Raw genomic sequence first — 16,167 nt, 5'->3', positions numbered from 1 at the left:
ATAGGGAATGTGGCCGGATGTTATGTTCCACCTGGGAAGACTTTCACCTCCATTTTCTGTCCACCTTTTCATCTTTTATCTGCTGATATGAAGCTCCATCCTCACAACTGAAATCACTATTTTGGTGGCCAAAGACTTTCATTCTGCCAGATGAAGTGTGTGTGTCATGAATCTCTCTGAAAGGCATTAACCATCAATTTCTTGAATCTTTTTTTTTTTTTTTTTTTGTGGTACGCCGGCCTCTCACTGTTGTGGCCTCTCCCGTTGCGGAGCACAGGCTCCGGACGCGCAGGCTCAGCGGCCATGGCTCACGGGCCCAGCCGCTCCGCGGCATGTGGGATCCTCCTGGACCGGGGCACGAACCCGCGTCCCCTGCATCGGCAGGCGGACTCTCAACCACTGCGCCACCAGGGAAGCCCTGGAATCTTTCTCCTTGATGATCCCCTTTCCTGATTCTTCTTTCATTGCTGATTCTACTTTTCCTACTCGGCCCCTGATTTGGTTCTAGATTTTGTCCCCAGCCTTCTCTTTCTTCTCCACACTTTTCCTCGTTGAGTTCATTCATTCCTCTAGCTCCTGCTCATACCCACTGTAGACGATTCCCCCAAATACAAATCTAGAGCTGTTTTACCTCCTCTGTGCCCGGCCTGTATCTCCAATGACACCACACGACACCCACACTTACCTGACCCATGTTTTATCACAAATTCCAAATCTCCAGTAGTGAATCTATTATTCGGTCACCCCCGTCTCCTTTCTCTTCTCAGCTGTTCCATCTCAGTCAGTTAAAATCTCATTCTTTCCATAGCGTGGAAATACAGGTCAAGTGCTCATTCTTCATGTGTCTTTCTTCCACCTCTTATACCCAGTCGGTCGTAACTCTTCCCCAAGAAAGCAAGCCTTGTATTCACTTCCATTCCCCCACCCAACACCCAGCCTGGCCCCAGTGCTGGCTCTTCACCCCAGTAACGGCCTCTCCCTCTTCCTCCTCCTCCCCCTGCCTCTCCCATGCCTGTTCTCCCCACTCGTACCCTGGCTAAGGTGGGCCCAGCACTTCCCACCTCCCAAACCGAGGGCGGTCCCTGCTGCCTGGTGAGTGAAACGTGTACCCCTCTCGCTGTTCTCAACCACATGCCCTGTGACTCCAACCCCCTCCCTCCATCTCCTTCTGTAATTAATGGATTAAATCCCCCAATCAGCACTGAGTGCCTTCTACCCACCATGCACTGGGGACACGGCAGTGAAATGAGCAGAGCAGGTCCCTCCCAGCCCCCTGGGGCTGTGTTCTCGGAGCCAGCAAGCTCGCTGTCCCTCCACCTCCACCTCGAGTCCAGCTTGTCCTGACGCCGCCTCTAGGCTGCCTGAAACCTCTTCCATCCGCAGTGATGAATCCCTTCTCAGAATTCCTACTGCTCTTGCTCTGAGCAGCGCTTTAGTTACACTCTGATCTTTGCATGGATATTAGTTTTAGCTCCCCAGCTGGATTTGTAATATCCTTGAGGGCTACTGGTTTGTTTGTTTGTTTGTTTGTTTTTGCGGTACACGGGCCTCTCACTGTTGTGGCCTCTCCCATTGCGGAGCACAGGCTCCAGACGCGCAGGCTCAGCGGCCATGGCTCACAGGCCCAGCCGCTCCGCGGCATGTGGGATCCTCCAGGACCGGGGCACGAACCCGTGTCCCCTGCATCGGCAGGCGGACTGTCAACCACTGCGCCACCAGGGAAGCCCTGTTTGTTTGTTTTTAATAAATTTATTTATTTTTGGCTGCGTTGGGTCTTCATTGCTGCACGCGGGCTTTCTCTAGTTGCAGCGAGCAGGGGCTACTCTTCGTTGAAGTGCGCGGGCTTCTCATTGCAGTGGCTTCTCTTGTTGTGGAGCACGGGCTCTAGGCGCGTGGGCTTCAGTAGTTGTGGCTCGTGGGCTCAGTAGTTGTAGCTTGTGGGCTCTAGAACGCAGGCTCAGTAGTTGTGGCGCACGGGCTTTGTTGCTCCACGGCATGTGCAATCTGCCCGAACCAGGGCTCGAACCCATGTCATCTGCACTGGCAGGCTGATTCTTAACCACTGCGCCACCAGGGAAGTCCTGGGCTACTGGTTTTTATTTGCGGTGCTAGCCATCCCCAATGCTGGGTGTGCATATTTTTCATTGTTGTAGTAATATTCACAATAACTACTACTAACCTGCAGTTATATGTAATTAAGATATAATTAGGAAATAGTGAACCAGGCATGACATGAAGTACTTTGTATGCATTTTATCATCTAATGAATGTGTATTGGGTACATACTTAATTGAGTTAAGGAAGACAGTTTTGTTCAGCTGTTCTCCAGCTGTGGGTCTCAGGGGAGTCCCTTCTGCTCTCTGACGCTCAGTTTCCTCATGTGCAAAATTGGGAACTGGATTCCTGCTTTTTAAGGTTTTTCCCAGTTCCAACACTGATGTTCAACTTCATTTCAGTCCCCTTGTTTCTAGAGAAACTTTATACTGTGCACAGATTTGTTGCTTAGGGAATATAAAACAAATAGGGCACTATTCGTGCCCCCAAAGTTTTCACCATCCATTGTAATAACAGGAAGCCAGAGGTATCGGAGGGGTGAGAGGGCAGAACCAGTTACATCACTGGGAGAAAGCAGGGGGATTTCTGACTTGGTCCTAATTAGAAGCTTCCTGAAGGAGGAGAGATTTCCGTTCAGTTGAAAGGAGACAGTTGAGGGAGTGGGAGTACAGAGCATCTCCCGGCAGAACGGGTGGGCAAAGCAGCTATTCAGCAGAGACCAGAACAGGCTGTGTTGAAGACCAACCAGCGAGACATTCTGCTGTGTGCTAAATTTAAAGTGGTGACCGCGCTGATGTTACTGCGCCCTATCACAGGAGAATCTCGCCTACATCAGAAAAGTATGTGGATCCCAGAGGGGGTTTGAGATGCATCCTCAGGTTGAAACCATTTATTTTGGCATCCTCACATGCCAAGGCCACGGTGGGGGAGGGCATCCATCCCGAGGATGACACATCTGGGTTCCTAACATAATATAATACAATTAATTACTATGACAATCGGCTAATATTAGTATTTAATAATAATAAATATTTATCTCTCCTCATTTCAAAAAGGACCTGAAGGGGTTTGCAAATATATTCACATGCAGCAAGATAAAAATACAAGAGATTAAAAAATGAGAAATTAAAAGAAGAAATAATAGTGTGAGGCCACAGGAGAAGTGCCCAAAAGCTCTAAATACTTGACCAGAGGTGGGCGCATGATAGGGGCTCCGCATCTCAGCAACCAGTTCATTTTTTCCTGAAAGGGAAGTTTTTATTTTTAGTAACGTAGCACCTCAAAGATTCCAAGCTTGTATTCAGAGCCTCATTCTTATTGATCAAAGAGGTTTTGCATCCTGGATGGTGCTGTGTGCTTTCATTTCTGTTGACTGCTATTTAAATAAACTCATGAGAAACAAAAGCTGAAAGAAAGACGCCTGCCCAAGGCTTTGTGGCTGAACTTGTGTGGCTGCGTTGCAATGCACCAGTGATTTTGCTTAAGGAAACCCCAGTCCTGAGGTTGAAGAGAATGTCTTCTCCTTAGAAAACGTGACTTCCTTCTAGGAAAGGCCCTTCTCTCTGCCTCCCCCATCTATCCCCCCCAACAACACACTTTTCCCCAAATACACTCTTTTATTAGTCAGTGCCATCTGAGAAAGGGCACTCTGCCTGGAGCCGCTGGGGCTTTATGTGCGAGGATGATGGAGCAGGGAGAGATGGGCGCGAGGCCCCAGCCCCACCGCCACCCGGCTTTGCTCTTGTTAACAGTGTGAAGCAGCATGAGCGCTACGGCCAGCTGACCCTGGTCAACTCCACCGCGGCCGACACGGGTGAATTCAGCTGCTGGGGGCAGCGCTGCAACGGCTACATCTGCAGGAGGGACGAGGCCAAAACGGGCTCCACCTACATCATTTTTACAGGTAAAAGGTTGGCTGCGTTAGTGGAACTCTTCAGACCTCTGGACTTAGTCCATATTAAAGGTTCCCACTGTCTGCTGATTATCAAATAAGTACAATCAGAGCGCTCACTGTTTGCCAGGCTCTGGGCTCAATGCTTTACATCAATTATTTCATGTAAGTCTCACAAGAACCCTTCAGGGTCAGTACTCATATCAATTTTTTTTTTTCCAATGGGAAAGTTGAGGTTTAGAGAGATTAAGTTAAGTCCTTCAGGTCAGACTGCAAGTAAGTGGCTGAACCAGGATTTGCACCCAGAACTGTCTGGTTCCAGAGTCTGTACCGCATTGTCCAATATTGTAGCCACTAGACATGTGTGACTTTAAATGTAAATGGGGATTAGTTAAAATTAAAGCTGAAAACTCAGTTCCTCGGTGGCACTTGCCATGCTTCAAGTGCTCCACTGGCACATGTGGCTGTAGCTGTCCTAATGGATGGTGGGGATAGAGGACCACCCATCATCACAGAAAGCTCTATTGCACAGCGTTGCTGTAGACTTTGGTTCACTGTGTTCTCAGAATCTCTGATGAGCTCCTTTCTGGAAGCTCCATAGTCATAGGATGCCTGGCTAAAGGCCTCCGCGCGTTTGTCTTTGTGAGTACTGTGAGCTGAGGTTTGGGGGCAGTGTTCCCAACGGCTGCAGCCTGTGTGGCTCCAATCCTGATGCCTGAATCCAAGTGAGGTGCCTGAAAATAGGCAGATCTTCTCCCCTGTAGGGTCAGATCTGGGTTTGCCAGGTGGAACTTGCACTTGGAGCAACGGGCCCTGGAGAGTAGCTTGCCAGCCTCCTTCCTCTGCTGAGATCTCTAAATTCTAAAGTTTGGAGGAAGACGTTCTCCAACAAGGCTCAGAGGTCAGGAACAGTTTTCTGGAATCTTTCAAATGCTATGCCCTAGCGCTGCTGTTGTCCAAGGCATTTCAGGTGAAGCCAGGAGGCTCTCTTAGTGTCTGGGCAGGGGCTGCCACAGTGACTTAGGTCTACAACTCAGATGACCTTAGGCTCTGGCCATTAATGAATGCTCTAGCAAAGTCTCATACATTCTCCGCTCCTACCCAGAGAGCTCCCCTCTGGCAAGCAGATACACGAGCAGCGTGCTCTGCAACCCTGGAAACACAGGCCTCTCCTTTCATGTCCACAATACCATGAGGAAGTAAGTAGAAACTACTCAGTTATCTGTTTTAGAAATAATAATGCTAATGCTGAGACGCAACGGGGCAAGGTGATTTGTTCCACGTTCCGTGACTTCACGTGGCGGAGTAAAGAGTCAAACCCCGTTTTTCTGATCCAGGATCCAGTGTTCTTCCTGCCTTAACCCACTTTTAAGACAAGGTGATGGACAGATTGACAGGCACACACGAGCAGGCATAAATGGTGTTGTCAGAGTTGCTGACAGTTGTTCACGGGCCATCGCTTCTGAGCCTCACTCTGGAATGTGCCACCCAGAAGTGCCCCTGTGCCCTTAGCGTGATACGACACCAGGAAGCAGCAGTGGAAAAAGCAACTAATGAAGACTAACGGAGCCTGTTGTTCTGGACAAGAACTGACACCACGTTTCAGGTCGCAGAATGAAAAGTCTTTGCTGTGATTAGCACTCTCATGTCTTCCCCAGGTAGTGGTTTTTGGAGCTGAGGTTTTGAACTGAAGACCTCCCTCAAGCAGACCGTCTCACTAGGGTCATAGGTTCTCTGAGATCTGGAGGTAGATCCTCTTAACTTACGGAAGCCCTTTTGTGCATCAAAGGAAGGCTGAAAAAAATCAATATTTATTTTCAACCTTCAAGAAACTTGGATCAGGAACGCGACCTAAAGCGTTGTGTCGTTTTCTTATCCCTCAGCACCAGGGGTCCGGTTGGATTTTCGGGATAAGGTTTAGCGATGTGTCTTTTCAGCCGTTGGGTGGGTTTGGAAAACCAAGATGGGCTGTTATGGAGGCTATTGGCTCTGGAGTCTTTCAGAACATATGCTTCCCTACCACCCACACAGAGAAACGTCTGGCATTCATTATGTTTTTATGTTTCCTACGGTTAGATTGCAAACACTGTGAAGCTTCTTTTGACTGTGGTTAATTTGTGCAATTTTTGATTAAGTAACTGCCCCATGTTATATTTAATCTGCATCCAGGAGGCTCTCAGAGGGTTTTCCCCCCCTCTGTAACTTTATATTGAAGTATAATGTATAGAAAGGGAAATACACAAATCATGATTCTACAGCTCAGTGGATGATCCTCAAGGGAACTGTACATATGTAACCACTACCCAGATCAAGGAGGAGGACATTACCAGCAGTAGGGCTTCTTCATCGTAAAAGGCATAGGATCCAGTTTACAAATGTAGTAAAACCACATTAACAAGCACTTTACCAAATGTGGAGTTTGTTATAATTTGGATTTTAGCTTATAGCCTATTAACTAAGTTTTCTGAGTGGGGGGCATATGTGATCTATAATTTTAAATATAAACTTGAACATACTTTTTTTTGGTAGATGGAATCTACTGATGGCAAATATTTTTTCATTTTAAAGGAAATTCAATATTATTTTTCAAGTTACAATAATCAAATGCATTAATAAAATATTTTATGTAGTACATGCTCACTAAATGTCAAGTGATGAATAAATGAAAATTTGACAGGTTTAATTTATAGATAATAATTTGTTGACTCATTCATATATTCTTCCTGCAGCCTTGCTTCCTCCATTCACTTGGCAAATACGTATTTTTTTCTGTTTGTTAAAGCAACTGGTGTGGTCACTTCTTTCAAAGCATGGATTATAGTACAGGAAGTAAGACCTCATTTTTGTGTTCTGAAGTTCAGATTGTTCACGTCTTCTACTGGCTTTGCTCGTTGGTTCAGATTCCTCCATAAAACCTTAAAACAAAAGTTGTTTCTGAATCTGACAACCATACATTCCTTAAATACGTTTGCTAAAAAGAGATCTTTAATACTATCTGCTCCAGATTCTCCTCTTTACAGACGGGGATGTTGAAGCACAGAGAGATGAAGTGACACATTCAAGGCCACACGGACTTATTCTGTGTGGACACAGGGGTGTTAGGTACGACGTTGATCAAGATGCCCTCACCTAAGCCTGAAGGTCAGTTTATCATGAAGTGGCACAAGTCACCCAGACTGATGGAAAGTCTTGCAAAGATGGAGACTCCGTAAGCTGTGATTCCACGTTACAGAAGCTGGCTCTCAGAGCCAAAGAACTCTTGGCCCATGAAGACATTTGCTATTGTGTCCAGGAATTCTGTCCCCAACCTAAAAAACAAAAAAAATCATACAACTGGGGCACAAAGGCTAGTGAAGAAAGCCAAGAATAATTGTTTCGGGAATATTGTAGGAAAACGTGGGAGACAATTGAATAAATGTTGAGGTGTGATTCAGTTCAAAGATTTCTCTTAGATATTAGTGTAATCTCTCACAGAATGATGCAGAAAACAAAGTATTTAATGTGCCATGCCCAAAACAAAAAACAAAACCCCCCAAACCCAATCCAGAGTCCCTTGACTGTCCTGAGGAATGTATGGATAAACCAGTCCTCATTTCTATAAGATAAAAATGCCGTCATCTAGAGCTTAAAGAACATGCAGCGTGATTTCAAAGGGAACAGGAGAAGTGTAAGCAAATGGCTGAAGGTCCCCAGCCCAGTGGCAGCCAAGCAGAGCCCAGAACCTGAGACCAGCGGGTTCCTCATCTGTCCCTGCTTGATTCCCTTTCCATTTGACCTTGCCAGGAATGAGTCCTCTGGGCTATGAGGACACCAGCACCCTCACTGGGCCCGTCTCAGAGAGGCTCTGCTGAGCCAGGAAATTCCTCCCAACGGGCAGATACTAAGCAAGGGCTGTGGGGCCGACTTCTCTAGACACACAGCAGATTGTTCACAGGTGTTAAAGCTGCTCAACAAGGAAATCGGCCTCCTTCCCTGCTTCCTCAGTGAGACAATCCAATGGGCCTGATTTGGGCTTGAACTAACACCTATTTTGCTTCCTTTAAGAAGATGGGAAGTAACATCCTTCTTCCAGAAAAGGAAAAGCATTTTTAAAAATAGCCTTTTCAATTCATAAGGACTCCATTATCCGAGTATATTGTCAATCCACCCTCATCTTTGTGCCGTGAATAATAAGAATCCCTTTAAGTGCTCTTACCTTGTTTCTCCAGAATAAATGAGGCTGTGTCTTTCCCTTTGCAGAGAAAGGAGAACTCTTTGTACCTTCTCCCAGTTACTTTGATGTCGTCTACTTGAACCCGGACAGACAGGCTGTGGTTCCTTGTCGAGTGACTGTCCTGTCGGCCAAAGTCACGCTCCACAGGGAGTTCCCGGCCAAGGAGATCCAGGCCAACGGAACAGACATCGTTTACGATATGAAGAGAGGCTTTGTGTATCTGCAACCGCACTCTGACCACCAGGGGGTGGTCTACTGCAAGGCGGAGGCCGGGGGCAAGTCTCAGATCTCTGTCAAGTACCAGCTGCTCTATGCAGAAGGTAAGCCCGCTCCCCGCCAGGGCCGAGACGGGAGTCACTTCCAGCTGGTCAGCATCAGGTTCTGCTGTTCCCAATTATGGAGGGAAATCAGGCACAGAATGCTGTTCTTAAAGGCCCCTCTGCAGCACCGCCATTTCTAGAACGTTCTACCTCCTTGCCCGTGACCCCAACACAACTCCCTCCCGACTCCCTTCTCTTCAAGTCCTTGCAACATTCACTCTGGTCCTGCCTCCGTGTGATTGCTCATGGGGATCCCAGATCCCCATGTCATCCTCCCGTGTTCTCCAGCCTTGAGCTTCGGGCACACGGTCAGCTAGTGAGCAGCTCTCCTACTGCAGCAGCACACGTCACCTCCCCTCCCTTGACAAGCGGTTCTCTCGGGCCTCCCTCCCCCGACTTGCAGGAGAGAAAGCACCCTCCCCAGCCCTGTGGGGGAGGAGAGGAGGGGGTCCCTCTTCCTGCACTCTGGTCCCTCACTGATGACTGTCCTCCCTCCAAGGAACTCTGACATGAGCCTGGTGAGGGGTCTGTGTGAGGGGTGGAGGGGTCCTGCTTGGGGACCCTGTGATGGGATGAGTGGCCCCAGAGCTAGCTGCTCTCTGAGATGAGAACTTAGGCTCCTTCATGCCCCTTGTTCTCAGCCGTGAGACTTATTCACAAGGCCACAGTCTCCAACATTCTGCTACCAAATAACCCTCTCAGCCCTCCATTAGCCACCCTCCGCTGCGGCCATCTCTCTCCGCCATCACAGCCAAACTCCCTGAAAGAGCCCTCCCGGTCCCCTCCCCCATGCTCCTCAGCTTTCTCCCCTAAGCTCCACCAAAGCAGCCTTGGCTAAAGGCCCTCCCAGGCCATTAAGTCCAGCAGACAAGTTTCTGTTCCCGTCCTTCTAGATTCTACTTTGCCTACATGAAACCCTCTCTCCCCTGGTCCCATTTTTTTTTTCCTGCTTTCCCCACAGCCTTCTCATTCTGCTTTGCCAGCTCTTTAATTTTTTAAAAAAATTTTTATTGGAGTATAGTTGATTTACAGTGTTGTGTTAGCTTTAGGTGTACAGCAAGATGAATTAGTTATACATATACATATATCCACTCTTTTTAAGATTCTTTTCCCATATAGGCCATTACAGTCTTGAGTAGAGTTCCCTGTGCTATACAGTAGATCCTTATTAAGTTATCTGTTTTATATATAGTAGTGTGTATATCTCAATCCCAATCTCCCAATTTATCCCTTCCCCTGCTTTCTCCCCCTGGTAACCATGGGTTTGTTTTTTACATCTATGATTCTATTTCTGTTTTGTAAATAAGTTCATTTGTACCGAGTTTTTAGATTCCACATATAAGCGATATCATATGATATTTGTCTTTCTGTGTCTGACTTACTTCACTCAGTATGACAATCTCTAGTTCGATCCATGTTGCTGTAAATGGCATTACTTCATTCTTTTTAATGGCTGAGTAATATTCCATTATATATATATGTATCACATCTCTTTATCCATTCTTCTGTCGATGGACACTTATGTTGCTTCCATGTCTTGGCTATTGTAAATAGTGCTGCAATGAACGTCGGGGTGTGTGTATCTTTTTGAATTATGGTTTTCTCTGGATATGTGCCCAGAAGTGCAATTGCTGGGTCATACAGTAGGTCTATAGTTTTTTAAGGAACCTCCATACTGTTCTCCATAGTGGTTGTACCAACTTACATTCCCACCAACAGTGTAGGAGGGTTTCCATTTCTCCACACCCCCTCCAGCGTTTATTGTTTGTAGATTTTTTGATGATGGCCATTCTGACTGGTGTGAGGTTGATACCTCATGGTAGTTTTGATTTGCATTTCTCTGATAATTAGTGATGTTGAGCATCTTTTTATGTGCTTTTTGGCCATCAGAATGTCTTCTTTGGAGAAATGTCTACTTAGATCTTCTGACTATTTTTTGACTGGGTTCTTTGTTTTTTGATATTGAGCTGCATGAGCTGTTTGTATATTTTGGAGATTAATCCCTTATCGGTCGATTCATTTACAAATATTTTCTCCCATTCTGTGGGTTGTTTTTCGTTTTGTTTATGGTTTCCTTTGCTGTGCAAAAGCTTTTAAGTTTCATTAGGTCCCATTTATTTATTTTTGTTTTTATTTTTATTACTCTAGGAGGTGAATCAGAAAAGATCTTGCTGTGATTTATGTCATAGAGTGTTCTGCCTATGCTCTCCTCTAAGAGTTATATAGTATCTGGCCTTACATTTAAGTCTTTAATCCATTTTGAGTTTATTTTTGTGTACGGTGTTAGGGAGTGTTCTAATTTTACTCTCTTACATGTAACTGTCCAGTTTTCCCAGCACCACTTATTGAAGAGACTGTCTTTTCTCCATTGTGTATTCTTGCCTCCTTTGTCATAGATTAGGTTACCATAGGTGCTTGGGTTTATCTCTGGACCTTCTATCCTGTTCCATTGACCTATATTTCTGTTTTTTGTGCCAGTACCATATTGTTTTGATTACTGTAGCTTTGTATAGTCTGAAGTCAGGGAGCCTGATTCCTCCAGCTCCATTTTTCTTTCTCAAGATTGCTTTGGCTTTTTGGGGTCTTTTGTGTTTCCATGCAAACTGTACAATTTTTTTTGTTCTAATTCTGTGAAAAATGCCATTGGTAATTTGATAGGGATTGCACTGAATTTGTAGATTGCTTTGGGTAGTATAGTCATTTTGACAATGACATGGTATATCTCTCCATTTGTTTGTGTCATCTTTGATTTCTTTCATCAGCATCTTACAGTTTTTTTTTTGTTTTTTTGGTTTTTTTTGCGGTACGCGGGCCTCTCACTGTTGTGGCCTCTCCCGTTGTGGAGCACAGGCTCCGGATGCGCAGGCTCAGCGGCCATGGCTCACGGGCCCAGCCGCTCCATGACATGTGGGATCCTCCCAGACTGGGGCACGAACCCACGTGCCCTGCAGTGGAGGCAGACTCTCAACCACTGCACCACCAGGGAAGCCCCAATCTTACACTTTTTTTGAGTACAGGTCTTTGGCCTCCTTAGGTAGGTTTATTCCTAGGTATTTTATTCTTTTTGATGTGATGGTAAATGGGATTGTTTCCTTAATTTGTCTTTCTGATCTTTCATTGTTAGTATATAGGAAAGCAAGAGATTTCTGTGTATTAAATTTTGTACCCTGGAACTTTACCAGATTCACTGATGAGCTCTAGTAGTTTTCTGGCAGCATCTTTAGGATTTTCTGCGTATAGTATCATGTCATCTGAGAACAGTGATAGTTTTACTTCTTCTTTTCCAATTTGGATTCCTTTTATTTCTTTTTCTTCTCTGATTGCCATGGCTAGCACTTCCAAAACTATGCTGAATAAATGTGGCAAGAGTGGACATCTTTGTCTTGTACCTGATCTTAGAGGAAATGCTTTCAGCTTTTCACTGTTGAGAATGATGTTAGGTGTGGGTTTGTCATATATGGCCTTTATTATGTTGAGGTAGGTTCCCTCTATGCCCACTTTCTGCAGAGTTTATCATAAATGGGTGTTGAATTTTGCCAAAAGCTTTTTCTGCATCTGTTGAGATGATCATATGGTTTTTACTCTTCAGTTTGTTAATGTGGTGTATCATATCACATTGATTGCTTTGCATATATTGAAGAATCCTCACATCCCTGGGATAAATCCCACTTGATCATGGTGTATGATCCTCTTAATGTGTTGTTGGGTTCTGTTTGCTAGTATTGTGTTGAGAATTTTTGCATCTATGTTCATCAGTGATATTGGCCTGTAATTTTCTTTTTTTGTGGTATCTGTGTCTGGTTTTGGTACCAGGGTGATGGTGGCCTCATAGAATGAGCTGGCTCTCCCAGGTTTTAAATGTTGGAGTTCCCCAAGGCACCTTCTTTGTCTGTCCTCATCCTCTTCCTGGATGATCTCAACCATAGCCATGCTCTGCTGCGTATCTATTCACTAATCACTCCCAGGGGATTGTATGTGGCCCAGATCTGGGAGTGCCAGCTTCATGTATCCAATTCTCTCCCTAACATCTGTGCTGAGATGCTTCACAGGCCCTTCCCTGGACTCTGGGCCTTCCTCCCAGGTCTGGTTCTCCAGCTTTCCTCCTCCCAGTGATGGCACTGCAGTTCCAGGGTGCAGGAGCCCCAAACACTTCCGGCCCCTCCCAGTTCTTTTGACTTATTCCATCAAAGCTCCCAAATTCTGCTGTTTCTCTCCATCCTACTGCAAAGAGTTCAACTATCATCATCTCTTCCTTGGGCCCATATGCATACCTTTCCAACTGCTCTCTTCTGTGCCCATGCTTTCTCCATCTTCCACACTGTAGCTGATTTTAGCTCCAGTTAAAACCATTCAAAGGGTTCTGCTTTTCCTAGAACCAAAGTCAGAATCTTCCACGTGGCCTGAAAGGTCTTCTTGCATGGCCGGCCTCTGCCCTCTCCCAGGCTTCCCCCACCTCCCCTCCGGGCCTGTCTGCTGGTGCCTCCCCTTTTTCCTTCAGATTTTAGTTCAAACGTCCCTTAAGGAAGGCTTTCCTGCTTCTCAGACCATCCTGAACCTCCCCAGCACTCTGGGCTTCTCCTTCAAGTTCTTCCCACAACTCAGGTTCTAAACCAACCACACAGTGACCTGCTGAGTGTCTGCCTCTCCCACTAGAGGCCCCGGGGCTCAGAGACCACGTCTGTCTGGTTCGGGGCCACAGCCTCCACTCCCAGCACGTTGCCTTGCTCAAGGCTGCTGTCAAACTTACTCGAGTGGACTGAGCCTAATGAAGAATTTTGTCTCTGAAATGCTGTGAAGTAGAAACATCAGGCACCCTTCCTACAAATGTCTCTCCCTTTGGTAGATTCAGACTCTCTCCTCTACTTCCTGAGGTGCACACCTGTCCACCTTCACCCATCAGTGGCTCTCCCTCCAGGCTGCCTTCTCTTCCTTCTGCTTGCCCCGCCCCCAGTCCCCTTCTTCTCCCTCTACCTTTTTATTCCCTTCACGTGAGCTGCTGGCAGACCTTCTGGGCTCTTCTCCTCATTACAAGTGTAATGCCTGGGCCTGGGGACTTCTGAATGACCACCCCATCCTGGACCACCACGGTAGAGAAAGAGGAGGTGTCAGAGGAAACTGGAAGTGGTGGAGAGGGTAGGCCCGATGCTAGGTGGGGAGCTGAAGAAAGACGGGAATGTTCCATACCTGCCCAAAGAAGAGAACACGTCTGTTGGTTTGTCTCTGCCATGGCCCATGGCTTTCACCTCACATCCCCCGTCCCCTGCTCACTTCCAGTTCCCAGTGGTCCTCCGTCAACAACCATCTCGGCATCTGCAAACAAAGTGAAGGGTGGGGATGACATCAGCGTCCTCTGCACGGTCCTCGGGGAGCCGGATGTGGAGGTGGAATTCAGGTGGATCTACCCAGGGCAGAAGGTAAGCATACCCCGGCCTCAGTCAGCTGCCTTACTTGTTTTGTTCCCTACCCACCCCCAACTCACTGATATGGACTATAACTTAAAGACGTATGAGAGACGTGTGCAGCTACGGTAGGGCTAAGGCTCGCTTGTTTCCTCCTAAGATGTTTCAGTATATTTACAAATGGCTTTTATGAATGGACAGGAAAAAAGTGACTGGGTTCCATTAGGCAATTCAGTCAATGTACTCTCTTCATGTTATTTTTCTTCATGACCCTTAAGGAAGGGGACGCGGCATGAACAGGAAAGGAGGCCTCCTTCCTTCACCTGCAACCTCAACCTTCAATCTTAATTCTGGGTCGACTGGAGGCCAATCTAACCTCCTTCTGGAATCCTTCAGTATTCTCTCCTATAAAAGCTGGGCCCCAGGGCAACGAGCTCTAAGTAGACAACCACCAAGTTGGCATATAAATCCAGGCCTTCAAAAAGGTGCTGTGAGGCCGAGATCATTTTAAAATAGACTTCCCATAAAAACAACTCCAGCACATGTAGCCTCTGGGCCTGTTCTGCTCACAAAAATAAACAGCTTTGCTACCAACATGGAATAATCCCTTTGTTGCCAGAAGAGATTTGGCCTCCTAAAATGTACTCACTCGGTAGCCAATACACTTCTGGTTTAAGGGCTGTGATTGGTGGAAAATAACTCCCCCTGGAGAATGGTACTTTTCTAGTACTAGGTACTTGTTTTTAAAAAGTGTTGTTCCATTTAGAAGACATTAATAATTTTCATTAGAGGTGGAGTTTTTTTTTACTTTGCTAATTATTAGCAGAAAGGGTATTAATTTAGTAATACTATAAAATTACAATTATGTTAAACTAATCCAGAAAACACTACTTATCACCAAAGTTGGAAGAAGCATCTCAAAAGTGACCATCTCACTTTCTAGAAATACGAAGTTAAGTCACCTAGGGTATCACGTTATCCATCCTCGGTACTTCTCTCCCACTGTAGTCCTGTGGCACATTTGACTAATCTGACATCTCCCTCTCCCAGTCTGAACAATTAGGGGCTCGTATTCATTTATACGGTGAGTGCTTCGGGCTTCTTTTTGACTTTAAGTTCTGTGAATAAGAACCACTGCACGAAGGGGTGAACGTGGGGAGTGTCAACAGGAGAGCAGTGGAAAATTTTATCTGTATTCTTATGCCTCATACCAGTCCCTCATTCTTGGAGTTCCAAAAGAATAAAATTTATATTAAGTAGAAACATTGATGAAAAGGGCAGAAAGAGAAAGCCAAACAGCATAATGAAATTCAAGACTGCTTGGAAAAAATGCAGCCTAAACTGACTAGACAGTGTTGAACTGCGCATACCAAATAGTCTTTTAGGAGCATGTGTTTTGCACTTTGAAAGGGATACTCAACAGCAGAGGATGAATGTGAGCTGTTTACAGCAGCTTGTGGTTTGTGCTTCAGCCCGGGTGGGTGTCGTTCAACAGGATGAAAGGCCTGTGACGATTCAAGACAGTTGGCGGCTGATCCACAGAGGACTGGGCCACACCACGAGGCTCTCCCAGAGCATCCTGATCGTTGAAGATTTTGAGATGGTTGACGCAGGTTATTACATTTGCACCGCTCAGAATCTCCGAGGACAGACCTCAGTAGCTACCACTGTGGAGCTTTCCTGACTTGGAAGATGAAGTATAAATGAATTGATGGAAAGCCCACTTGTGTACACAACCAGCTCCAGGGTTCTTTTGACCAGTGCTTTGCCAGAGGCTGATGTCAAGCGCCAAACCCCAGGCCCTGCCTTGTGAGTCAGACCCAGACTTCCAAACTAAAAGGAAGTCACCGGTCTAATTATAGAAGTGTTAATTCTAACAGAAAGCATGTATTCTGACTGCTGACCTACGTATATGGGTTTCTAGTGTTTATACTAAGAAGGCATATATGTAAACAACTTTATATAATCATTTCTATTAAACGAGCAAGTTTTTGTAAAAAACAAAAAATGGGCTAAGTGCTCGTTTTTTAAGTTGGCTTGAAGTACATCCAGAAGGATTTTTGGGGCAGCAATGTCTGAGTCAATACCAAATATTCTCTTTGATATAACCACAAAATATGAGAATCTAAAAACGGAGTAATATATAGTTCAACTATACATGAACTATTGTATATGAAGGTATCAAAAAATATGTAAACTTTTTAACCGCTGCACTCAAAAGTACTAGTTCTAGATTAGACATTCTATAAGAACCACAGCATGTGTTTTTAAAAGTTTAACTTTTGATAT

General features: G+C 45.7%; 1 protein-coding gene across 1 annotated transcript in view; it reads left to right on the top strand.

Annotated features, from left to right (window-relative positions):
* Positions 1-15,859, top strand: part of PDGFRL (platelet derived growth factor receptor like) — a 47,301-nt gene extending 31,442 nt beyond the window's left edge. Inside the window, exons 3-6 of the mRNA XM_060085983.1 lie at positions 3,807-3,958; positions 8,186-8,479; positions 13,754-13,893; positions 15,374-15,859. Coding sequence (XP_059941966.1) covers positions 3,807-3,958; positions 8,186-8,479; positions 13,754-13,893; positions 15,374-15,562 — 775 coding nt within the window. The 3' untranslated portion in view covers positions 15,563-15,859. The remainder of the gene's footprint in view (positions 1-3,806; positions 3,959-8,185; positions 8,480-13,753; positions 13,894-15,373) is intronic.
* Positions 15,860-16,167: the final 308 nt, after the last annotated feature.

Source organism: Mesoplodon densirostris, chromosome 20, assembly GCF_025265405.1.
Source record: "Mesoplodon densirostris isolate mMesDen1 chromosome 20, mMesDen1 primary haplotype, whole genome shotgun sequence".
Taxonomy (NCBI): Eukaryota; Metazoa; Chordata; class Mammalia; order Artiodactyla; family Ziphiidae; genus Mesoplodon; species Mesoplodon densirostris.
This window is presented reverse-complemented; position numbering and strand designations above follow the sequence as displayed.